Source organism: Pholcus phalangioides, unplaced genomic scaffold, assembly GCF_987345545.1.
Source record: "Pholcus phalangioides strain wild (caught in Gottingen) unplaced genomic scaffold, Ppha-v1.0 ptg000012l_1, whole genome shotgun sequence".
Lineage (NCBI taxonomy): Eukaryota > Metazoa > Arthropoda > Arachnida > Araneae > Pholcidae > Pholcus > Pholcus phalangioides.
The window spans coordinates 22541403-22568512 of record NW_028301605.1 but is presented as its reverse complement, the minus strand read 5'-3'; the positions used below and the strand labels follow the sequence as shown (position 1 = coordinate 22568512).

Here is a 27110-nt window from a genome sequence, read left to right as displayed (position 1 = left end):
TATCTTTAATCATGTAAATAAATGAAAACTTGATTCATATAGAATGACTGTAATTTATTATCGTTGTGTTTATTTTTCTTTACAGCTAACTTGGAAAAAAAAAAAATGGGGGGGGGGGATATGTTGAAAACTTTCTAGAAAAGTCATCTTTGAGTAAAAGTGTGTTAAAAAAAAATTACAAACGATAATTTTTGTACGATCCCTATTTAATTTTCTAATGAGTGACGTCATTTAAAAAAAAAATTACAAACGATAATTTATATACATCCCCCTATTTAATTAAGGGGGGGGGGGGAACATGTGAGCGCCATCTAGCGGAGGGCTGCGGAAGACATCCCCTCGTAAGGTGGGGAGTGCCTATTGTCCTGGTGGGGAGTAAGTGGGGAGTGCCTATTGTCCTGAAAACCCCATTTTTCCCCTACTAGTAGCCCTAGATGGTGGATTTTCTGTCAAGGAATCCATTACGTATTGTAGACGGGCCTTGAAGCTCATCGCACTCAGGATCACACTCCCAAAGGACGGCGTTGACAGTAATGTCGACAAAGTTGAGTTGTCGAGGGAGATATATTTTGGTGACTTAAACGTTAAAGTCAATAATTGAGATGATTCAAGAAATACTTTCAGTACCAGCACCACACTCATAGTGATCGCGAATCCTATGTACTCCAGCTCTACTCTCAACAGATGACCATCGCAGCCGCATGTGCCTTATATACCATCGAGGCGTGTACCGCCTGAGCAAAAAAAAAAAAAAAAAAAAAAAAAAAAACAACACACGTCATCTTTTTTTTTTTTTTTTTTTTGCTGCTCCGCTGGCGCACAGTGTATTTGACCAAAATCATAAATGTTACCTTTTCCAAAAAGTTTCTAAGTGTCAATTTCCCAAATATCCAGTTGCCGAAAGTCACAAGTACGAGCAAAAAAGAAACGGCGTCATAATCATCATCACTTTTTTTTCGCTCAGCGGTATACACACAGTATATCATAAGGTGTATTGTGGTAACACAACAGGCTCTAGAAGGTATTTGGCACAAGCGGCCGCGATTAATGGTCATTTTTTGAGCAACCACAATCAAGAATGTTGCTTTCTCTAAAAGTTCCATTTGGGACATTTGGGAGTTCCAAACTCCCAAATCTCCAGTTGCAGAAAGTCACCAGTACGTAGCGCAAAAAAAAAAAATTTTTACAAATGTAAATGGGTCTCTGCATTTGCGTGCCGACTGCCGTCGCGAACAGACGTGCGGCGCTGGCTGCTCTTGGTAGCGTGAACTCTCGGTGCGGAAATAATTTCCTCCCCGGCGTGTGTTCACTCGCGCAACGGATACGCGGTTGTCGTGATTCCCGATACATCACCTTCATCTTCGGGTATGTACTAAAGCAGTGTTTCTCAACATTTCTAAAAACAGTAAAATGTCTGAAACAATTTGACGGACCACCTTGTCCCGTATTACGGGACATTCAAGTAATTTTCGTTGTTCCCGATTTTTTTTTTATACGTTTGTCCCGTTTTTTCAACGGTATTTATTTGAATTTGTAATAATTACTCAAGTCGCTAATTCACAGCGTTTCATATAATATGAAGTATATTTTTATAATTATAGCAAAAATTATAAATAATATTCATCTTACATATTTGCCACGTTTAACGTTTTATCCTCAATTTCTCTTCTTGTCGGTGATTGTTGGGATAATGTTTTTTGATGACGAGTGAGAAGTCCCGTATTTTACGGATTATTAGTGAGGATCCCCCCCCCAACCGAATTTTATTTTTCTCAATGAAGTATATACGTACAGTCAAACCTCGTTAATGAGTCACTCTAGGGAGAGCAAAAATATGACTTAGTAAGCGGAGTGACTCGTTAAACGGAGTAAGGCATAGTTGTGCCAATTCCTGCCTGAGGACAATTGGGACTTCCAAAAAGTGACCCGGTAAGCGGAGTGACGTGTTAACCGGGTGACGCACTGACGAGGTTTGAGTGTATATATAAGTCATCGGATCATTTAAATATTTTTTCGTGAAATACATTTTTTGTCAACCGCGACTTGCAGCAGCCCTTTATTTCCCACACCTTCGGCAATTTTAGCAGTAATTAGCGAATTGCATTTAAAGCAGCGTTTCTCAACCTTCCGGAACCCAAGAACCAGTAAAGTGTCTGAAACAATTTTACGGGTTACTTGTGTCCCATATTACGGGATATTCTTGTAATTTTATTTGTTGAATGTCTTGTAATCTTGATTTTTTTTTTTTTATACATTTGTCCCGTTTGTTTTCCCATGTGTTTAATACACACATTATGATAACATTACATTATGATAATATGGCAAAAAAAATATTCATCCCACATATTTGGCAAGTTGAACGTTTTTTTCGCCCAATTTTTCAGCAATTTTAACAAAAATTGGTGATTGTACCAACGGCCACGTTTTTAATGACGGGTAATGTCCCGCGCTGCCCCCCCCCCCCACATCCTGGAGCAGGACCCCTAGGCTGGGATCTTTTGCTGGCCCCTGACAAGACTTTCACGGGGCCCCTTTATGATGAATTTAAAGCGTGAAAAAGCAAAAAAATTGTGAAAATTGCTCCGGGGCTGGAGCCTTGTCAGCCCACCCCTTGTGGGGGCCATGATGTCCCGTATTTTACCCCATTTAAAAAAGATCCCGGTTGACCGTATTTTCCTCAATGCAATGTGGCATCTGATCATTTGTATATTATTTTTTGGGAAATACATTTTTCTTTACTGCGATTCGTAACAACCCTTTATTTCCCTCTCCTCTTCAGCAATTTCCGAATTAATTAGTAAATTGCATTTTTTTTTTTGGCAAACAAAATTTAGTGATATTCCGTATTCACGATCGCAATTTCCCGCATTTTCCTCGATGATGTGTAGTGAACCGCATAGTGAAGTATGTGAAAGTGAAATTTTTACTTGAACCTATATTACTAATATCAATTAAAACGGTTGAATAATTTTATATTCAGTGATAATTAAATTATTGTGTCTGCGTGCGGACCACCCATGCCCTCGTCGGGGACCAGGTCCGAGGACCATAGATTGAGAAACGCTGATTTAAAGCGATGAATTTCAATTTTTTGCAAAATTTGGGTATATCCCGTATTTTAGAATCGGAATTTCCTGCATTCGCTTCGATGATGTATGGTAACCTAAGTAGCCTATTACGGTACAATTTTATTTGAGCCCATATCAGGGCCGTAAGTAGGGCTTTTGCCGCCCGGTGCAAATGTGATTTTGCCCCCCCCCCCACACACACACACACAACTTTTAAAATTCGATAATTTTATTACGGTGTTCTTTCGCCCCACCAAAAGCTGCAGTCCCTGCCTGAGGACCACGTATGCCATCGTCGCGTGGTCCGCGGACAATAGGGTGAGAAACGTTGTAGTTAAGTGTCGCATTCAAGTATGGTACGCATTCAAGTATTTAGTTCATAATCTCAAAATTTATAGTCCCTGGTAGCCCAAGTGAGTGGTGGAGTGACCAGTTAAGAGATCGTAGGAGTACACAGATGAATGACCATGTGAGGGACCGAGTATTTCACCATGTGATTGACAAATTGAGCGGGAAGTGACCATATGAGCGACCATGTGAATAACTGGGAAAGTGGGTGAGTGGCTGTATGAGTTATATCGAGTGGATGAATGACCAAATGAGACCGTAGGAGCGACCAGGGCCGTAGCGTACCTTCTCGGGGACCCGGGGTGCACATGTTCTTGGGAGGCCCCTTTGAAAGAAAAAATTATGTAAAATAAATGTGAATTTTTTTGTGAGGACCCCCATTTGACTCGGGGCCCAGGGGCAGTGCCCCGGTCGCCGCAGCCTAGTTACGGCCCTGGGAGTGACTGTGTGAATGACCATATGACATACGAGTGAGTGACAACACCAAGTGATCGTTTGAGTGATTAAGTAAGTGACCGTGGGGAATGACAGTGTGAATACCATATGAGTGATCGAGTAACCACATGAGTGGCTAGTGAGTGAGTTAGTGACCAAGTTAGTGATGACCGACTGTGTGAGTGATCAAATATGTGACCGTGCGAGTGACCATGTGAATGACCGTGGGGATTGAGTGTGAATACCATGTGAGTGGAGTAGTGACCACATGAGTGTCTAAGTGCCTGATCAAACGTGTAATCAAGTAAGTGATCGAGTGACCAAGTTAGCGGTGACTGACTGTGTGAGTGACCACGCGAGTGGGTGAGTGACTGTGTGAGTGGGTGAATGATTGTACGAGTGACCAAGTGACGGGTTGAGTGAATCATCGGAGCGCGATCCACAGCACAAGCACATCAAACGATCAAAGGAATTGCTCATTCATTGGATGGGCGTTCTGCGTACTTGGACTGCGTTTGCTGCTCTTCGGACGCGCATTGACTAACGCTTAGAAATTCTGATGATCCTCGTTACAGCCAATCAGAGTCAAGCAACTGTGACTTGTGAAGTGTACCTCCTGCTGCTATGTTTGGCAACTCATCGCCAAACCCAACGTGTGTTAACGATTTCGCTATTATTTTGTCATTACGTCTCATTTGCTCACCCGATAATATTACAATGATATAATTTAACAATACTATAATATTACGATCATAATAATAATGATATATATTATATAATAATAATTATATTGACATGCAATAAATACAGTGGCTTGCCGAAACACAAGTTCTATGTTTGGTTTCCTAATGAATCTATTATCATTATGAATCAATAAATGATAGCAGGGCCCAGTATAACAACGCGAGCCGTTATTATTGTCAACTTGATGCAACTGAACCACATTTGGATTAAATCAGAAAAAAATGAAAACATTTTTTAGTGATTCAATAAACGATAACTTATTGGACGAGGGTGGCCCCCCCCATTCCCCTGTGTCGCCAAGTTCGCTGTTTGGGAACAACGTCCCACCCATTCCCGTGCATCTGACAATTTGTGGTGAATTATAATATAATAAAATTTATGTGCAACTGTTAAAAGAAAGTAAATGTAATAAGAAATTAAATTTTTGATGGGTTCGAAGGGACTCGAACTCATAACCTTCCCGTGAACCGTACCTAGATAACCGGCCTCTGCCACGACCACCTAGATAAGACGACGACCTCCTTATATAGGAGGTCGTGGCAGTGCACGTGTACAGGGCCGTCTCTATTCTAGGTAGAGACGGTAGAATAGAGACGGCCCTGTACACGCGCACTGCCAAAGCCTCCTAGATACTACTACCTCCTAGTACTTCTAGGAGGCTTTGGCACTGCCATGGCCCCCACATAGGGGGGGGGGGCTGACAGAGCCCGAGACGATTATCATCATTTTTTTGCTTTTTCACGCTATAAATTAACTACAGAAGGAGCCCGTTAAAAGTCTGACCCAGGGGTCCGCAAAATATCTCAGCCTAGGGACCCCGCTACAGAATGTGGGGGCCATGGGCACTGCCCTCTTTCGCTCCCTCCACAAGGAACTACAGGACGGAGAAGAGACTCGGTGCGACTGCGCAATGAAAGTAAAAACTGAAATTCGATGACGTCATCATATTGCTCTCTCTCAACAGATATAACGGATGTCATAGGATCGTACTAGTGATGGTAACTCGTGGGAAATTTCCCATACTCGAGGGAAAAATCGGCCAAAATTTGCTCAAGTGGGAAATTTCAAGGGTTCATTAAACTAAAGAATTTTTTGCAAAAAATAAAGGAATTAATGCTTTTCTATTGTAAAATACTTGATTACGTATTTTTCCCGCTAGATGGCAGCAGATTTTTCTGAGTGGGTGGGGGAACCCGACATAGCCGGTAGGGAACCCAATTCTTACCGAGTGACGGATTTTTTCTCATCCATTGTTGCCGAAGTGAAAGTGCTTGATGAATAAATAATAGCTGTGACAAAGAGCGATTATAGATCAAATTAGTGCAGTGTTTTGATCACGTGCATATTGTGGATATTCGTTTTAATTCAGGTAAGAATTGATCTAGAGCAGTGTGATTCCCAAAGTGGGCGATGAAAAGTTCCAGGGGGCGGTAGAAGCTATGGGTATAGCATAGGATCCTATGAACGAGATTGGATTGGGGGCGATGGGAGAAAAAAATTTCCGAAGAAGGGGGCGATGGGACAAAAAATGTTGGGAAACTATGATCCAGAGTAGTGATTACTAAAGTGGGCGTTAACGCCTCCTTGGGGGCGATGGAAAGTTCCGGTGGGGGCTGTAGATCCTAATGGGTTAGATTGCGATGGGAGAAAAAAATTTCTGAAGAAGGGGGCGATGGAACAAAAAAGGTTGGTAACCTATGATCTAGAGCAGCGTTTCTTAACCTTTTTTTGCCCATGGCCCCCTTTGAAGCACATTTTTTTTTCTCGTGGCTCCCCTGCAGTGCCGTCTTAGGGCATGCCCCCGGGCACGCCCAGGGGCCTCAAGAAAAAAGGGGGCCTCACAAAAATAGGATTTTCGTGGGGCCCCTCAAGCGAAGTGATGCTATGGTAGTCCCATACTTAGCCGGAAATAAACGCAGCCTACATATTTCCTACTTATTTTAAAAATTTATTGTATTATACAAAATATCATAAGGTGGGGGGAGGGGGTCACTTATGGGCATGACCCCGTTCAAGAGTGGGACTGACAGAGCTGCAACCCGGGGCCTGATATGGTTTTCATAATTTTTTGTTTTTTCACACTATAAATTTAATATAGAGGAGTCTGAAAAATATAGCCGGGGCTGCTGCGAAAAAACCCCCTCCTAGGGAACCTGCTGCAAAATGTAGGCTGTGAGGCCCTGGTAGGTCCATGCTCTAAGACGGCCATGGTTTTGTGGGTGGTTTTGTTGGATTCTGTAAGTTTATAGTCACTAATATAAAATCATTATTTCTTCACACTTTAATTTTTCTTCTCAGCTCTCTGCAGCCCTCCAAACCACCTGTCATGGCCATTTTCTTCCATGGCCCCCTTGAAGTATCCCAGTACCACTTGGGGACCATATGGCCCCCGGTTGAGAACCACTGATCTAGAGCCCTTCCTTGGGGGGTATGCGACAGGTGCGCACTTAACGTACAGTAATTATAACTTCTTCCGTAAATTCTGAATTTTCAATTATGGAATTCTAAATTTTTATCTGGGGGCTGGAATTATTTCTTTCGTTTATTCAGAATTTTAATCAATTCTAGAAATATTTCATTTATTCTGTTTATTATAAATTTCCTTCAATTCTGTTTATTCTAAAATTTTTCTTCAATTCTGTTTATTCTAAAATTTTTCTTCAATTCTGTTTATTCTGAATTTTCATCAGGTCTGCTGGAATTGTTTTTCATTTATTCAGATTTTCCATCAATTGTAGAAGTGTCTCTTTCATTCTGAATTTTCTTAAATTCTGCTCATATTCTGAATTTTCATCAATTATGGAAGTATTTCCTTCATTTATTCTGTTTATTCCGAATTTTCTTCAATTCGTTTTATTCCGAATTTTCTTCAATTCTTTTTATTCCGAATTTTCTTCAATTCTTTTTATTCCGAATTTTCTTCAATTCTTTTTATTCCGAATTTTCTTCAATTCTTTTTAGTCCAAATTTTCTTCAATTCTTTTTAGTCCAAATTTTCTTCAATTCTGTTTATTCTGAATTTTGATCAATTCTAGAGATGTTTGTTTCATTTATTCCAAATTTCCATCAGGTCTGGAATTATTTCTTTCATTTATTCTGCAGAAATAGTTGAATTTTCATCAATTATGGAAGTATTTGTCATTTTAATTTTGCTTATACTGAATCTCTTTAAATTCTGCTCTTATTGTGAATTTTCATCAATTCTGGAATTCTGAATTTACATTATTTGAGTGAGAAGTTCTTTCATTAGGTTTTTTTTTTTTCAGATCAAATTTCTTGTCATTATACTAGTGCACAAAAAAAATGTGCACCAATGAGTCGAGTGAAAAAAATTACCCATTCTGGTAGATGCTAATAAAAATTAGTATGGGATACAAAATATTGAACGAAAGGATAGCACTGGATATATATACAGTCAAATCTTGTTAGGGTGTCACCCGGTTAACACATCACTCCGCTTACCGGATCACTTTTTGAAGTTCCAATTATCCTCAAGCAGGAATTGCCATAGCTATGGCTTACTCCGTTTAACGAGTCACTCCGCTTATCAAGTCATATTTTTGCTCTCCCAAGAGTGACTCATTAACGAGGTTTGACTGTATATAAAGTTGGATCCTGTTTTAACAAATACTGTTATAGTGAAAAAAAATCTTGTTTTAACGAGTGCTTGTTAAATCCAAGCTACAGTGAATACCTTTTTGCCAAGTGACAGAATTGCCATGTGATTGACATTGTACCAAACTAAATGCATTAAATCCAGACTCGTTAAAAGTGAGCTCATTATAAGCGGGTTGATTGTATTTGTGAAATATTAATGTACTGATTTCTGTTGCATGTACAGGTTTAGAAACGTTGAAATTGCTTTAAAATTTTTTTTTCCTTATACAGGTAACAGAAATGCCAGTGACAGGTTCGAACCTGCTTGTTTTTATTCTGGGTGCCTTGCGTCAAAATTATGAAAATTTCTATTGGATAGACAAAGAAGCCGGAATCTTCGTTCTGATTTGTTGGAATTGTAGAAACAAAGCTTGGAGTCCAGAGTATCTGAAAATTTTCCGAGTGAGTAATTAACAGGGCTTGACCATGGCCCCCACATCCTGAAGCAGGGCCTCTAGGCTGGGATCTTTTACAGGCCCCCCGACCAGACTTTCACGGGGTCCCTTTTATGATGAATTTATAGCGTGAAAAAACAAAAAAATGATTAAAATCCTCCCGGGCCCCAGGGCTGGAGCCTTGTCAGCCCACCCCTTGTGGGGGCCATGGGCTTGACATATAGAAAAAAAAAATTTAGGGGCCAGCGAAATTTTGTTTTAGTGTCACGGGTATGCGCATGTGATATTCTTATAATCTTTTTAAAATGTAAATCACATTTGTGACAATGTAAATCAAATTTCTCTCAACGGTGCATGCCGAAATGAAGAGCCAAAGAGGCCAGTCACAACCTCACGAAAGTGGCAGGTCTGAAGAGGCTAGTCAGTTTTACCAACAAAGACGAGGTCAGTGTGGTGAAAGCTTTAGTTTCATCTCAAGGTGGTGAGGGTGGTCAGTCTAAAAAAAATTATTTTGGACCGTTTTTTTCTTAGAAAACAAAAATTCTCAGATTTTAGAAAATTCGGCTGGTGTAAAATCTTTTTTTTCTTCAAATGTTAACTCATAATATTTGTAATTATGAGTGTTCAGTGACCATTTCAGTAACTATTGTTGTCGATAATTATAACAATTATGGTTTTTCCTTTTATAATAGGACTATGCACAATCTTGTTTGAAACGAGGATCCGAGCGTTCTAATCCACGTCAGAGGTTTCTTTCTGCATTGGGTAACTCGAAACATCTTAGTAGAATCTATGACTCCATGAAATTTCCAAGAAACCATAGGCTTTACCAGATAAAGAATAAATCTCTCAATGGTATGAAACATTTACGTTAACTATTAAGCGCTGATTTTCTGAAAAGAAAAGAAATCGTTCCACTTATATATATATATAGGGTGATTTTAAATTCATGGAACAAACTTTAAGAGGTGATATAAGACTCCTAAACAAGCATTTTCGGTCATAGAATGTGCAGTGAATCGCAGTAGCAAAGGCGGTAGAGGGTGTTCTTAGAGAGTGAACCACATCTTTCCACGAGAAGAAAATATCATATTTTTCTGACAGATTTGCTGCAATAAGTGCAAATCAACCATTTGAGAGTGCAGGGCACTGTAAGTTGGCAGGTCCTCTCGTGGTGCAACCTGGGTAACGCAAATTCTACCTTAAGTCATTCTACTGCTTGATCATTGTTTGGCACACATAACATTGATGGTCCTTGCTCCAATAAAGAAACAAACTTCAATCCAAAGGTGCATATGCACCCTTGAGTAGTTGATAGCACACATCGCAGCAAATCCGTCGGAAAAATATGTCCCATGAATTTAGAATCACCCTGTATATATTGATTCCCTACATTTTGTCAACCTTTTCTTTTACAAATTCATTTGAGTTGATGCGATTTAAGAAATCTTATTTGCAATGTCTTAATTTCTTCCTCCATGTAGAATCATTTCCCGCTTAACCATCAAAGGACATAATATTGCGTCCAAACGCCAATGGAATGAATTCAAACAAATTCACTCTATTTTCTTTCCTCTCTCCTGATCATCCCGAAGCTTTGTTGCAACCGTACAATTTTTTTTTCCTTTTGGTTTTTTGTATACTGATAGTGATTTTTTTCCCTCACACGCAATGTATCTTTCTTATAAGAGTGTCAAAGAGGACAGGTAGGGTGAGGGTGAAAAGAAATCTAACTTTGTATCTACGTTCTTATAGCCTTATCTTTTATTCTGTCTTACTCTTTTATTTGGGATTTTTTCTTCTTTTTTTCTAACGTGTGGTTAGGTTAGAACAGGGTCGCTACTTGGGGGAAAGCAGGTGGGTCTTGTTCCCCAGGCAGGACCGTAGCTAGACAGGTGTACCCGCACAGGGCCCTCTTGGAAGAGGGTGCAGAAGGGGCCTACATTCAAATTCTATCACAGGTCACAGGAATATGGCTAGCTACGGCCCTGGCCGCTAGACAGAAGGTGCCAAATGCACCCTTTAGCTGCTTCTTCTACATTACACGTGGGCGTCAGAAGGCATTCTTGCTCCATCTGAAAAAGTACCTCGTTGCAGCCCTGGGTTAAGACAAGGTTAACTATATTTATTGCAAATTCGTCAAATATAGAGCATCCGAATTTCTTGCCAATTCGCTTGTAAGCGAAGGGGGTTAATACTCTTACATTGTGTGGTCCCAAACACATTGGCTTATGTGAAATCCATTTTACGTTATTTCCATTCATGGGTTATTCTTATGAAATTGGAAAAAAATAATTATCAAAAAGTAATGTCGAAAATCGGAAAAAAAAAATTGTAGGGACCCCTCTTTTAGCTGCTGATTAAGTAAAGCATAATCAGCAGCAAAGTTTGTGGTGGTCGGCTAAAGATGGTTTTCTGTGGTTCCTAATTTTGAGGTGCAAATGGGAACCAATCTCCCCCACTGAAAAGTCTCGCCATAGAGAGCAATAAGCCCACAATGGTGCAATTAATCAATCACTACACTTCACTCATGGTTAGAAAAATTGACGGCAGATAGCAGCACTACACATAACAAATTTCACATTAGATTCACAACATGTACAGACATTCATTCCGTGATGTACCAATTCGTTAGAAATTCCATAGAGGAATTTGTACTAGGTGCATGCAAGGCCGTCTTTAGAGCATCATGGGCCCCTGAGCCAAGTGGTTTTTCTGAGGCCCTACCTGGAAAATTCTCAAAAAATCCAACTACTCGTTTTTCTGAGGCCCCTCTTTCCTTGAGGCCCCCGGGCCGTGCCTGGGTAAGCCCATGCGTTAAAACGGCACTAGGTGCATGTACAGTTAAGTGGTAGTAGCAAGCTTTGTGTAAAAAAATTCAAAAGTTTAACCATGTTAAGAGATATGCAAATCAGACATGACATTTTACCTGTTTGAGCTCTTAACTTGATGTTTATGCTTTATGTTCACAACATTACATGTTCCATCTATTTTAATAACTCATTTTCAACTTGCATTACGACTCGCACGAGATGCACTCTCAAAGCGAAGTCTTTGGATGAAACATTGCTGCAGCTTGATGTTGCAACCACGAAATCTGAATTTTTTTTTTTAAAATTTATATTCTTGCCCCCTCCCTAACTTATGATCAAACCTTCCTTCTGGTTGCCTAATGCCAGGAGAATTTTACATGTTCTGCAACACTGATAGAAAACTAAGTTCGTTGAAAGCATGCGTTTTCCAGAAATAATAGAAGTCTCTCTAAACTCAAACATGCAGTAAAATGAAAATAATTTTCAATTATGATAAAACCTCACTACAACCGATACTCGATATAACAATAGACCACTCTACAACAATATATTTTTTCCAAATCTTGTTTGCAATTGTCAATAGTCTATTGCAGTGGTTCTCAACCGGTACTCCGCAGTCCTTTCCCAGCATGCCTAGAAAAGCAAGGTTTAATAATGATCAGAGCATTGCATTCAGCCAATTTGTTGGTTTTTCTATAATAAATATATCCAAAAATTTCCGGGCATGCTGGTTAATGCAGGGGAGAGAATATGGTTTCTTTATATTTTAACTTGAGCTGTTTAGCATTTTAGATGCGCAGTTACCGAATATCTAATTATTCATTGTTTTGATATATCTATCGTTTTTCATCTTTATTTTATTTTTTTTTTTCAGAATATAGTGAAAAAGTTAATCGTTGTTTCAATCTACAATCAACTATTGAGAAGTTTGTATCAGATTCAAACCAATTATTCGATCAAGTGGATCATGACTATGCAATGATGAGTTCACCATCCAATGCCAGTGAGTACTCCGATGATAATATGTCCCCCGAAAGCTCACCATTTCCATCGTCGTTCTCAAGTGATTCAGAACTTTCAGAATCTTCTGCTGATTCATCTGTACGTTCTGATTCGCCATTTTTCAACTTCGGCTTCACTCCAGAAAGTCCTTCTTATAATGTATTTGAACATCTAACATCACCTTCTATCAGTAAGTTGCATTATCATTCTAGAGAATTTATAAATATCGTGCCGGAAATGAACAGGGATCTAATTTGAGAGCAAGGTTCTCTCTCTACCTTATATGCAGGTTAATTTTTTAAAACAGTAAAAATTCTATAAAACGATACCTTCTGTAATGATGATCGCATAGCGAGTAAAACTTTGGGGACTGGAGGAGGGGGGTGGTAAAATGTCAGTTCTTATGTGTAGGAATACAGTAATGTTCCGACTTACGCTTCCCTGGGTTATGTGAACTCAAAGGAAGTTACATGATTTTTTTAGTGCAATATGCATTTTCTTAAATTGAAGCATAATCACGGGATAATTGCTGAATAAGTAGCAATTATTAAGACTCGACCAAGTAAGAATTAAGATGTTTTTTGCCTGAAATATACTGGGAAATATATATAGGATTTTCTGGATGTTATACCGAAATGAATCTTTGGAAAGGAAAGGGATTTGTCTAGTTTGGGAATCAAACCTGGCCCCTTTTGCATACCAGGCAGGTTCACTATCATAGTGACAGACTTACATCTCGAGGAATCATGGTCGAAACTCCACTGTTGCCACAGTGGTGATCAGCTGAAGTTTGTTTTCTGTAGTTCCTAACATTGAGGCATAAATGTGAGCTAATTTCTGTGTTAAAAAGTCTCGCCACAGAAAGCAACAGGCCTGTAACAGTGCAATTATTCAATCATAACACTTTACTTATAGTTTGAAAAATTTATGGCAGGTGGCAGCATTATAACAAGCATTATACAGAAATAAACTTCACTTCAAGTTTTCACACATTCTCCAGCATGGCCCAAGTCTTCTTTGATCACCTGCTATAATATATTTATTCCGGGAGACAGCGGTGAGTCATGATCTGGTTAGGAGGGCGAGTGCACTAACCTAGCCCAACCTTTCTAAATCCAAAGACCAGTAAAATGCCCGAAACAATTCAACGGACCACTAGTGCCCTGTATTATGGGACATCTCACTATTTTCAGTTATTCTGAATTGTTTCACACATTTGTTCAGTTATTTCAATGGTGATTATTTAAATTTATGTTTACTAGAGCCATGAATAATCAGCATCTTCATAATTATTATGAAAATTATAGCTACAAATATTCATCTTGCATATTTGTCAAGTGCAATGTTTTTTTCCTCAAATTTTACTACAATTTGGGATTTTGACAACGTTTTCGATGACAATTCATGACGTCTTGTATGTTACTGTATTTAAGATCCCAGTTCAACCTTACTTTTCTCAATGAAACATGATCAACTTTACATTTGAATGAATGAATTTTTTCCATCAAATACATTTTTGTTTACTGCAATTTTTAACGGCCCTTTATTTCCACCCTTTACCCATATTTGCAATAATTAGTAAATTTGTCATAAATTACACCTTTTGGTTGCAATCAAAGATATATTTAGGATCATAATTTCTCGCATTTTACTTGACACAAACCGCACAATACAATTTTTATTTGAACCCATATGGATATTAGTAATATCAATTACAAGAATTGATCAATTTTTCATTGATAGAATCTAATTATCAAGTATACCTGGGGACCACCAATGCCATTGTCATGGACCACAAGTTGGGAAATGCTGTGCTAACCAATACGCCAAACACACACACTTTCCATTTCCTTATAACACTCATTCTTAGCGTGAAGTACTGAATGGAGACATCGCAACCTCCCTTACTGCCATGTTCACACTCAATTTAAACTACAATTGCAGGTTAAAGGACTAGCGAGCGACACAGATTGGTTAAAATCCTCAATTTAACCAATCCGTTTCGATCTTCAATTCTTTCGCCTGCTATTGCAGTTTAAACTGTGTTGGTGAATACGGGCGTTACTTTTCTTTCCAAAGATCTGTTTCTGCATGACATCCAGAAACATCCTATTTACCAGCATATTTCTGGGAGAAAAATGATTGTTGTCTCTGTATTAAGACCAGGCTGTGAGTCAACTTCATGTGGTTTTGCACGCAAAATGAAACTAAATTACAATAACTATTCTTTTTTTTTACTTTAATTTCTTAAACGAGCACTAGCTCACACTTTTTTCAATTTATCGATGCATTGTATAAAAAAATATGCGTATTACAGAGTATTAATAAAAAATGGGTTTTTTAAATACTATCGCCACTTGGGATGGAAATTGCTGTATTTAAGGGAGGCTAGTAATGTCTCCACTCAGTGCTTCACGCTAACAATATGTGCTATAAGGAAATTAAAAAGTGTCTCTGGTGTATTGGTTAGCACACTTGCCCGGTATGCAAGGGGACCCGGACTCAATTCCCCGGAGGAGATAAATTGTGTGTGTGTGGGGGGGGGGGGGAGACAATAAGAACTCTGACAAGGAGTGGTAAGAGTAAGACAAATAAGATTGAAAAACTTTGTACTGGTTTTCATCATATCAACATTCATAATGTTTGACCCACATCTGTGGTAGGCATCTTCTGAGGTTAAATGGATATAGGTCTCTGCGACAATTGAGAAAGATTTTGTACATCAAGTGTCATTGATAAGTACTTTATATACACTTTTGAGGCTTCCTTGGCCGTAGAACACCACAACATAAATCGAAGGGAGGAGACAATGGAGGTGCATCCCACTTGGGTCCTGTTACTTCAGCGTGAGAGCCAGGAAGGAAATGACTTCGACAGCCAATTGCCACTAGACATCACACATAGCCAATCAGAGCGACACATCCACACAAGCCAGCCAATGCAGTTTTTCTGCGACCGATCAAGCCTCAGAAGTGTATATAGAGAACATGTGTATGGCTTTAATTTGAATCTCATGTTTTATCAATTATTTTCTAGATTCAAAAAGTGTAGATTGTCACCAGTTGGTTCCATGTAGCATCTCGGAAGAGTTTTCGAAAGAAAAATTTTATGGACTCTGTGAAAATCTGCCGAAGGTCAGTATCTATTTAATTCTGATATTACACAAGTGCAACATTTCTTTTGATAAGATCATCATCCTAAATCTTTTAAATTTGCAAGATAATTTATGACTGAAGTCGCTTCTATCACCAAACTGTGCAACATTCCGCTGAGAAGCACAGTAAAGTAAAACTGCGGATTATGCATGACTCAATTTATGGGGGTTTGGCAAAATGAGCAAAAATTTTGAATATATTTTGACTTAATAAATGACAGTTGTCTTGCAATACATATGGATCATTCGCACAAAATTTGACAAAAAAAATCCAAAAAAATTCTTAGGCGGTGTTACACTATAAAAGATGGATAAAAGAAATACAACTCTTTCATGTTGGTATTCGAGTTCAGCAGGTCAAAATCATTTTTATGATGATTTTTATTAATTCGGAATGATTATTTTTATGTCAAGCACAGTTTCATTGCTGTTCAATGTTATTTGAGTTAGCATTATTTCTTATGGGGGAAGTTTGCTTTGATATGCAGGTATTTTGGATTACTAACACGTTTACGGAACAAATTATGCTTGCAAACCGAAGTACCGCTGCATATGTATTTCATTAATTGTGAAGTCTTTCAGCAATATTATACAAATACAAATACCACAACAGACAAAATGCCCAATGAGGTGGCTAAAAATTGCCTTCTATATAATAACCTTCTTATGGCTTAATGCCAATTCTTATGGATCATTTTCTCGCTGCTGCAACCATTCTTGATGCTTTGAAAAGCACAAAAGCAATGTTTCCAAGTTGTACTAGGAAAGTGCCAATATCTTCATTATCATTTGCATGAGAAAATCATCATTTGGGGGGGGGGGGAGAAATTATTGTAAAGATAAAAGAATTAGTTTTATATTACATGTGTATTATTCTGGTTTTATCTGATGCGTCTTCTGCATTTATTAAATTTTACTGCCACTTGTTTCAGGATGTTGAAGGCTCTTGTGACTTTTCGGCCGCATCAAAAGAAAATGAATGGGGCTTCAACCTTTCTTCTACCAGTGGTTTGGACATGGAAGATTTCATGGACTTGTATGGTGTCTTGGACAAAAATCAATCTGATGTCTATGATCTTCATTTTGATGAAGGAAATAAGGTAAGCTTCAGAAAAATGGGAAGCACAGTTGCCTCTTGATTTTAAGAAGCGTGACAGATTTTTACAAACTAATTATTCGGTATAGCTGCAAACTCTCCTGGATTTTCGGGGAAGCTCCAGAATTTTGGCCATGATTGCAAAAAGTCCCTACTTTTAAGAGGAAAAATTATTCCTAAAGAATTTACCTGGAAGAAAAAGACTTGCTTTTATTTTTAATCCCCTAAAATGATGTCACAAGCATAATGCCGCCATGTTGTGTGTGTGTGTACGTGCGTGCTTCAAACGACAGAAAAATATTGAATTTTTTGAAGAGGTAATAAAATTAAGCCAGGGCCACATTTGAGTGATCTATGGAGCATGAAACCAAGTCAATTAGCAACTAAGAGAGTGACCTAATATGTGTGCGAGCCTCTGAGCAGCCAAAACAGACTACATGCATGTGAGTGACCAAAACTGCGAGCATGTAAATAATGTGTGACTCGGTATACAACCAGATCAGTGAACAACCAAAAGAGTGACCTAGACAGTGTGTGACATTGATTTGAAGAATGAGTGCTCAAGAAAATTAGACTAGAATCGGTGAAGGGCGGCAAAATTTGTGTAGCCCGCAGGCAGCAAAACCATAAATACACCTCTGAAGATAGTTGATTATTATCGCAGTCAAACTTTCATTTCTCAAAATATTTCTTGCAGTTGATATTAATTACTCTCTAGTCATTGGTTTCCAACTTGTGTGACACAGGGTACATGTGACAGGCTATTCAAGGGTACACAAAAAATGTGCACAGAGCAGTGGTGGAAAATACAGTGAAATAACTAATCAGGCCCGTAGCCAGAAATTTCGTTTGGAGGGGGGACCAATAAATTTGACTATATTTTCCCCTTTTTCCTGTCATTTTCTCATGTTTTAGGGAGAAGGGACCAGACCTCCAAGTCTTCGCCCCCTCCCAACAGCCTTGGAACTAATACAGTGCAAACTTGATAGTTCGACACCCCGAGGGGGGATAGAAAAACATGTCGACTTGAGCAAATGTCAAGTTAGTGAGGTTTTATCTCTTTTTCCACTTTAACGATTTCTAAAAACCATTTGTGTATGCATACGCATCTGTATATTGCTGAAAAGTTCTGCACTCTATCATCTAAAATGTTTTGATCTGCAATGTTCTATGAAACGTTTTCCTATTGAGAATAATCCTGTATTAAGTGGAAAAAGCATGTTTTAATTGCCCGAAGATCTGTGATTTGTGAATGAGCACTGCAATTGTCCAAAGAAACTTTCCATCTCCTTCCAGAAATAATTCATATCTATTCGTGGATTTTTGTAGTTTACAAGTTGAGGTTTAATGTTCCAAACGGATGAACAACGGGAAGTAACCCTACCCAAAGGTGTGGGGAGAATCTACGACTGACGGCAATCAGCATAAAAACAATGGAACATGGAATTTTTTAAATGCACAGAGTATAGTGTAAAATTTTGTGAACTAATCAACATGTGGGCGATTTGTGAAAAATGAACTGTGAAAACACACTATAAAATCATAGTCGACTAAAGCAGTATTGTGCCAACTATAGGCACCAGAACTTAGAGGCTGAGGCCATTTGAGCTTTCCCCCCCCCCCAATAATTTCTGAAAAAAAACAATATATGTTACACAGGCAAATGTTCTGAGGTAAAACTGCAACAAATTACCTTTGCTGTGTACTGGATATGCAAACTACCTGTGCATTTCTAGGTGCCCACAACCATACTAACCAAAGTCCCCACAATGGGGCCCTGGAACAAATCTTGTTTATTTCACTTTTCCTACACTATTACTCATGAAATAGTGGGGGCCCCCATGAAAAATCCTGGCTGGGGGCAAGGGGTGTACCAGAGATAGCTTATGAGCCTGGCACTAGAATGTGGAGGGGGGGGGGGTGTGCACATATTTTTAGAGGATATGCAAGTCTCCTTTGCATTTCTAGGGCTATGCAAACCTTTATCAAGGTATAGAAATAAACAAGTTCCTCAAATATCAAGCCTCGTAGGTGTTTTAATAGGGGACACGCACCTTCAATATAATTTTAGTGGGTGCGCATTGCTTGCCTCTCCTCATCTGCGTTTCAAGAGAGTGCTTGGAACACGAAAGGGTTGGAAAACCGAAGAGAGAATGGTTATTGAAAACTCAGTTTTAGAGTTTTGAAGTGTCTGAAATATATTGCATGGGAGATTAAAACTGTCTTAAAATATCGAGACTTTTTTGAACTTTCATAGTAGTCGATAAGTTGCCCATGAAGGTATGGAACATATTTGATTTCGATTTTTAAATGACCTTCTGCATTTCTTAACTGTTCCCCCCCCCCCTCACTTTTGAAACGTGTTTGATATTTTTTCGTTTTGCTCAATGTGGTGATTAATGCAATTGATCTGCATTATTCAATTTTCTTTCAGGAGAAACATGTGAATGAGCAGTCGTTCGTATGTGAAACTCAACCACATGAAACAGGTAACGCTTTTCTTCGATATTTTTTTTTACTAATAGACAACAAAGTTCAACAGTTTCTGCATACACGTACGAAACAAAATACAGTAATTTATTACGTAATTTGGTGCTCTGAACACGAATCTGACCGTATAAAACCTGAATTTGTTATGTTTTCTTTGTAATTGCACATTTAATATACATATGTAGCAGTAAATACAAATAAATTGAAACATAATGGAAAAGATAAATACGTAAAAAAAAGATGGAAAAAAACCACAAATATATAGAAACCTCCTAAATACATAGAGATACGATATTAATGCAGTAGAACTTCGCTATAACAGACCCCATCGTAGCGGACATCGCTTATAATGGACAGCTAAAAAAAATGTTAAGAATTGCGAAATTTTTATCTAAGTTTAAAACTCGTTAGAAAGTATTAACTCATTTGCAAGCAAGCAACTAAACATCGGTCGTTGTTTTGGTTTGCGTGAATATAGTTGCACTGTATGACTCATACTGCTCTAAAGCTAGAAAAATTATAACGGTGTATATACATATGTATCTTTTTCAATTCAACCTATGTTGAAGGCTGTTTTTATGTGATATATGAAACACACACTTTTTAAAGCTAACTACTGTACTTTCATTGATTCATTGATATACAGGTATCGCACAATTTTTAGTATGGTGTTCCACACTCGCCTCTTTTTTTCCGTGAATTGGAAAACGGGCCGCGGTATGCTTTTTATGGATAGAGTAGAAGCAAAACGGCACGATGTTTGACTTGAACAGACGTATTGTTTTTTTGTTCCGCTGAGCAACCGAGATCAGCGTGATACTCTTATCCTCTGAAGATGACACCCATAGTATGTCGAAATTCATTAGGAATTTTTTAGTACTCCCTGGTATTTGCCTTATTCGTTGAGGATTTTTTTTAGTATTATTAGGCAGAGTCACCTGCTCTTCCGAGAATATTCTTGTCTTTCAAGGTGTTTCTGAGCTGTTTTTTTTAACATTGTTGTACATAGAAGGAATCCCAAAATTCTTGTGTAGTCCTTTGCTATGTTTTTTGATATTTACAAAAAAATTATCAATCAGTTAACATAACAACCAGTATTTTAGTGTATAAAATTTATACTGGTATGCAACCGATATACCGCAAACTGATATTTCTTCCGATATTTTTGTTTTGAAGAGAAATACGGCATAAGTATTTTCTACTTTTTTTTTAGAACCAATCACCATTTAAATTTTTATCCATTCAAAACACTTTATATGCTGTATAATAGGGCCATATAATGTACAATTTCTTTTATGCAAACTAAGTTTTTTCTCTTCGTGAATGTCATTAGGCTATAGTTTCCAAAACTTTTTGTTCCATCGCCCCCTCCTTAAGAATCTTTTTCTCTCTCATCACCCCCCCCCCGACTCAAGGGAACTCAACGGATCCTATGTTATACTCGTAGCTTCTATTGCCCCTCCCCTGGACCATTCCATCGTCCACTAGGGGCGATATTGCCTATTTTGGGAAACTGCATTAGGCTATAGTATTTCATTGGTAGTGAGGTTTTGAATTTTTTGGTACAGCTTAGTGTAGTAGGTATATGAGGGCTCATGATTGTACCATTGCTATATATCAGGACTGTGGGGAATAGATACAAATACATTGATTAGTCATTTATTTGCATAATGGCTGCCAACGAAAGCCATTTCTGTAAAATTTCATGCATGTGCGTATGAACACTTGATTCAACGGTGATGAAAAAATAAAAATTTAAAATTTTTTTCATATACCTGTGACGGGCATGCAGTAAAAAAAAAGTACATACCCGGTCAAACTTGTCTAGCCTTGGAATAGATAGACCTTTATAGTGACGACCATTAGATGGCAATACAGGGTTGATATATATTTTATAGTGCAAGTTTTATTTTTGACATTTAATTTTGTGCCTTTTTCCTTAGAAAAATTAGACTAACCACACTTTATTTCGGTTTTTTTTTCAGATGGCAATCCTGGAAGACTAAGCAGCAACATTAATAATGTACAAGCAAATCCTGCACCTGGAACTGCTACAGATATGCGGCGACCGGTCTATTACATTATTAATATCATGTGTTTGCAGAGCTACAGGGCTCTGCAATAGTGTTCAGGATCCCAAACCTGACAGTCTTAACTTTAATCAGGGCTCCCACTGATCCTACTTTTCGGTAAAATGTCCTACTTTTCCTACCAAACCCTTTTTAACAAAATTCGTTAAATTGATTTTAATTGAGGAGGGAATCATTAGTATATTGCCAAATATTACAAATTTTGTATATATGGCAATTAATGATTCTGCCAAAGCAGAAATTGTATCATTTTTAAGGTTATTTGTGGACCATCCGGTTTATTAATTTTTTGTTTGCCTAGTTTGAGGGTTCAACATGTAGAGTAGTCATTAAAAACTTTTGTCTGGATGGGAAAAAATTTTGTATTTACGACCTCATTGTCTTGTACAGTACATTCAAAATTATGGTGCACATTTTGTTATATTGGTGAAAAAACAGTTTGCATAACAAAGCAGTTGGATGCATAAGCCTATTTTAGGTTTGGTGATTCTGATTCTACCCAATAGCATTCAGTTGTCATCTGTATTTTTGGGACATGCTGAGGTATAAACACTATTTACAATGCTAAGCAAAGAGCTAGAAATGAAAATGTTTCAATTGTCGAAAATTATTACGCTGGCATTGAACAGTAAAATGTAAAGAATCCCTTTTAAAAAAAAGCAAGGACAACACAGTAAAACCAGTGCACTCAAGAGGGGGGGGGGGGGTTGCCTCAGAAAAATGTGAGTAGTTGTTGAATTTTTCAAGAATTCGCCTTGTAGGGCCTCAGAAAAGTCACTTGACCTGGGGGCTGATGATGCTCTTAAGGCGGCTCTGAGTAAAAGCCTTCCAGTTTTAAAATTTGTTAAAAAAAATTGTTTTTAGGATTTTTTTTATGCTATGATTATGTTATCTATGGGGCGTGTACCCCCCCCCCCTACTTTTTCTAATTTTTGGGAGCCCTGCTTAATGAAAATCATTGTGGTAATCTTCCAGAAAAGAATGCAAAAGACCAATTTTTTCTTTCCCTCAGCGAAATATCCATAAAAAGTGAATCGTGGGTGTTTCATTGATTAAAATGTTACATTTATCGTAGAACTTCTTCTTTAGCTTTTCTCTGTGAATCATAATTTTGAAATTTTTGTTTTCTCTTGTTCCGAATCGATCAGCAAAAGAGAGAAAAAGATGCTGACAAAAGTTGGTAATAATTATATTTCATAAGCTCTTGACAAATTATAATTTAATTGTATTTGAATCGTGCTGAAAAATATCTATGGTGTAAAAAAATTACTTTTCATTATTATTGCAAAAATGTCTTGAATGCATATTATTTAGTGTAAGTTTTTAACCAAAAACTACAGGAATGTCCCATAATACAGGATATAATTGATCCATCGAAATTTTTTCAAGCATTTTACTAGTCATTTGGGTTGAGAAATGCTGATCTAAGTTGTAAACAGTGATTCAAAGGAAAGGAAGAGAATACCCAGGGGCACAGCCAGACATTTCGTTCGGGTAGGGGGGAACCAAAGTGGTAGAGCAATAGATTTGACCATCTTTTTAGGTCATTTTCTTGCATTTCGGGGGGGGGGCAGACCCCCCCCTCGCTACGCCCTTGAGAATACCCTATTTTTAGCTCAAATATAAGGAATGAAGTCAGCCACATAATGGATTTTCTATTCAAAATCTTTATAAGAAAGTCCATAATTGAGACATGTCACAAAATGAGTTGCAAAAATGAAAAAGTCCTTTTAATGAACATTTGTATAAATGAATGAGAAATAGTATTATTTTCCTTCCAAAAGTGATAACAATACCCTAATGATAACATTATCTGTGAATCTAATATGCGGTGGTGACTGCATTTCAAAAGTAACTAATCTATAGAAGAATTATAAGAGAAGCATGGACATTTAAGTCTCCCTCCTTTTTTTTCTACTTGCAGTTTTTGATAATTTCTCATGGATCTTTTTGGAACATTTTAGAATTTTTTCTTCATATTTTCCGAGAACAGATCTTTTCATTTTGCGACATACACATTGGTAGGCAGGTATTTTTTCAGCTAAGTTTGCCCTATAGGGCCTTAACAGCATTATAAGGCCCAATCTTACTTTATGGAAATTGTACGAAATCTCATTCCAAAAACTCAGCATTTACGTAATATCTCTAGCTTGCAATACAATATCATTAGTTTTTCTGCATTTGTGATATGCTCTTTTGATGGTCTTCAACTATAGAACCAATCGGAAATTCTAAGAACTTTTACGGATGATTGAGGCTGGAAAAAACCACACATTTTAATGCCAGTTTGTGGTGTCCCCTTTTTCCTGATGCCCTAAGCACGTGCTTATTTTGCTTAATGGTTAATCCGGCCCTGTGTGGATACATCTCATACATAGGGCCCGCCGCGAAAAAAATAGATGGACCGAATTCTGAATCGAAAATTCAGAAAACAGAAATACATGCAAGAAAATTTTTTCAGAATTGGTGAAAATATAGAAAAAATAATATACCGAATCCTCGCTACAACGATATTTTTTCAAGTCTTGCTCAGAAATGACTATACTCGAATATTAAACTGCTGTCTCTAGATATAACAAGCCCTCCACAGCGATGTTTTTTCTAGGTCCGCAGAATATCATTATAACTGATGAAAATTCATAAATTCTTTAAAAAAAAAAAACAATTCCAGATATGGGGGGAAAAAAATTCAGAACCATTTCTTTCTAGATTTAAAAAATAACCTTGCAGAATTTTCTTTGTGAATGAAAATGCAGCTTTCCAGAATTGAAATTATGGCTACCGTAAATGCGAGGCCCGGTACGACAGCTATCTGCTATAGACTGTGTTGGTAGGGTCATACAGCAGAGAATTTGAGAGAACGAGGAAAACAAATACGGCGTCTTCACATGCCATCACACGACGGACGAAAATCTGAAAGGTTCGATTTGTTTTTGACATGTAATAAGGCGTGTTACGGCAGATTTCATAATCCGACACATTTCCACGTCACGTCAGAACAGTGTGAACGTACCTACAGAAGACTCATAGGTGGAATATTTATATCGCACGCATTTCTATGTGGTCTTTCAGAGTAGTGTGCACAGATTTTTATTACGTCAGATTTCATCATCATAGACTTTACATCACGCCAGCGTAGTGTTTCAGCTTTAAAGTTCTTATTTTCCGCGAATTCAATGGCGATCGGCTGTATATGTTACTGCCAAAGCCTGAAATGTCCGAATTTCGGGCTTTGACCGTCCCCTATATATCTAACTAAGTGGTCCCGAAAACGAATGATTTAAAAAATATTCTCGTATTTAATTGGCCTGTTTTTAATGATTTACATTTCTCATTGAACCCATGTAACGGAAGTATACAAAAAGATTGATATTCCTTTGATAGTTATATATAGGGCCAGCTAACCATAATTAAAAATCGTTAGTTATCACAGAAAAATACGCCAACGAAAACCAGAAATTCGGACATCGACCAGTTCGCCAATTGGCCGATCTCTGGCTTTGATAGCAACCATTCCATTGTAACGAGTCCTAAATGCTTTCAAAGAATAACTATCTCGAGAATAATACGTGAAATTGGGCCTCAAAATACGGGTTATTGCCAAAAATTATACCAAAAGTAGGCAAAGTCCTTTATCAACGAAAATAAAGCAACACTTCAATTTGCAGCGATTGAAAAAAAGACAAACGTGAAATATTCTTATTTATAGTCGTAATTTCTGAGTGATGACGATAATTTTAATCGTTAATTTGAATAGAAGTCAAGTTAGCGTCATTGAAAACCCGGGACTGTCCCGGCGAATACGGGATGTATGGTCACTGATTATCATGTGTTTTACTTTCGATGTAGCATTTGTTTTCGACGGGAACGAAGGGGGGATCGTTATATCGAGCGTTGATTGTACAAATATGAGGGGGAACACTCAAGAAACTATTGAAGACTTCCAAATAGTAAAGTCAAACCTCATTAACGAGACTTTTGAACGCTAAAATACGACTTGATAAACGGTCTTTCCCTCGATCTTGCAGATGCATTAACAAGAAAAACGGGACTACTATCGTCATCTTCACTTTCATTGACAGAATTTCCAGAGAAACCAGAATGACGGAAGCAATTTCATATAGTAATGTCAGAGACTATTCCAATTTTCGTCCATGGATTGTTCTGATGAAACCCTTCAATTTTTTTTTATAAGACGACTTAAAATTTGGATGACTCCTAGAACGAGTGGTAATCGTAACACATTGAATCAAATTAACTGGATTGAACAACAATAAAGACCACTTTTCACATAGGTTATACAACACGAGATCTACAAGCGTTCCAGAGTTCCCCCCCCCCCCCGTATTTTAGACGTCAAGCATAGGGTGACCATACGTCCCGTATTTCCGTCGAAGCCAAAACTCAAATTCTCATTCTCCGGAAAAAAAAAAATCAACGTAATCTTTCCGACTCCGGAATGACAGTATATTCTATGCACATTTGCGATGTCAATTTGAAATGGAGATTCATCATTCAAGCGATTGGCGACTTTGCTCACTTTTGGTATTATTTGCAATTTCCTCGCTGAAATATGGTCAGCTTAGTCATACATGACGGAGTTAGGGGATCATTAAAGTATTATGTCAGCATCAATGGAGAGGCATTGAGTTTTTCAGATTAGAACTTTTGATCATACCCTACAGACAGATCCACTTCAGTGATCTCAATGTTTGGCAGATCCTTCAAGTGCTCTGGAACTGCGCCACGCATCACTTAATTAGGGAATGGCTATACCCACCAGAATAATGGTCTCCACATAGGGAGGGCTGACAGGGCTCTAGTCCTAGGGCCCCGGGACAGTTATCATTTTTTTGCTTTTTTTACGCTATAAATTAACTGCAGAAGGGGGGCCCCGCTACAGGATGTGGGGGCCATGGGGTAACTTCAGTGACGTAGAACTACACTAGGGCCGCTTAAGTGGTCTAAAACTATGCCACGGATCGCATAAGTGTTCAGGAATTGCAACACGGGTAATTTTAAGCGATCTGTAACGGCCGTATTCACCAACACAGTTTCAACTGCGATCGCAGGTTAAACGATCAGCGATCGACACGGATTGGTTAAAATCCTTAATTTAACCAATCCGTTTCGATCTTCAATACTTCCACCTGCGATTGCAGTTGAAACTGTGTTGGTGAATACGGCCGTTAATGTGCCGCTTCTTTCATTTTCACAAAATCAGGTTTTAGGGGGGGGGGCAAGCTATATCATACAATACAAACATTTAAGTTGCGCAAAGACTACACAACACATATATTACATGCACTATGTAGCCCAAGGGACTGCATGGTCTTCCCAGCAGGCCTATATGATTTTATTAAACGAATTTTTCAGCAACAACTCTTCTCTTCGTTAGATGCACTTTAGTGTGTATATATTATGCATTGGTGCAATAATTTATTTCAAAGTACTGCATTATCTGTTGTTTTTTTTTATATTAAAAAGATATTGTAATCTCTGTATTTTCATTACTATTTGTGTAATTACTAGAGTAGATGAAGTTCATTATTTTTGGTGCGGTGTGACACTTTTTTGAAATGTTTTGCTATTTTTTAGACACTTGATAAATACAGTATTTCTATATCTATTTAATATGTTTATATTTTCATTTTTTACTAACCATTCTTCGTTGAACATTAATACTATAATATATATATAACTAGGCTGACTATATTTCTTTGAGAGAAATACGGGACATCACCAATTATAGCCAAAAACGACGCCAAAACCAAAGTTGCCAAATATTGTTGAAATTACGGAAAAATCACAATGACGG

The 27110-nt window shown here is 37.9% G+C and overlaps 1 protein-coding gene across 2 annotated transcripts; it reads left to right on the top strand.

Annotated features, from left to right (window-relative positions):
- Nucleotides 1-1205: 1205 nt before the first annotated feature.
- Nucleotides 1206-21454, top strand: LOC149079869 (uncharacterized). 2 transcript variants are annotated; one of them, XM_089240375.1, is made up of 8 exons: nucleotides 1206-1365; nucleotides 8484-8654; nucleotides 9340-9502; nucleotides 12335-12652; nucleotides 15499-15596; nucleotides 16549-16716; nucleotides 19147-19201; nucleotides 21188-21454. In XM_089240375.1, exons 2-8 carry the CDS (start codon nucleotides 8493-8495, stop codon nucleotides 21325-21327), a joined length of 1104 nt encoding a protein of 367 aa, XP_089096501.1. In that variant the 5' UTR covers nucleotides 1206-1365; nucleotides 8484-8492; the 3' UTR covers nucleotides 21328-21454. The 2 variants fall into 2 exon arrangements, with proteins under 2 accessions (XP_089096501.1, XP_089096500.1); XM_089240374.1 differs by lacking the exon at nucleotides 1206-1365 and adding an exon at nucleotides 5838-5964.
- Nucleotides 21455-27110: the final 5656 nt, after the last annotated feature.

Excerpts from the sequence above, each read along its gene's own strand:
- LOC149079869 (XM_089240375.1), top strand. The coding sequence starts at position 8,493 with ATGCCAGTGACAGGTTCGAACCTGCTTGTTTTTATTCTGGGTGCCTTG. Across the intron at positions 8,655-9,339 it reads AGTATCTGAAAATTTTCCGA|GACTATGCACAATCTTGTTT; the intron begins GTGAGTAATTAA and ends CTTTTATAATAG. Across the intron at positions 16,717-19,146 it reads ATTTTGATGAAGGAAATAAG|GAGAAACATGTGAATGAGCA; the intron begins GTAAGCTTCAGA and ends ATTTTCTTTCAG.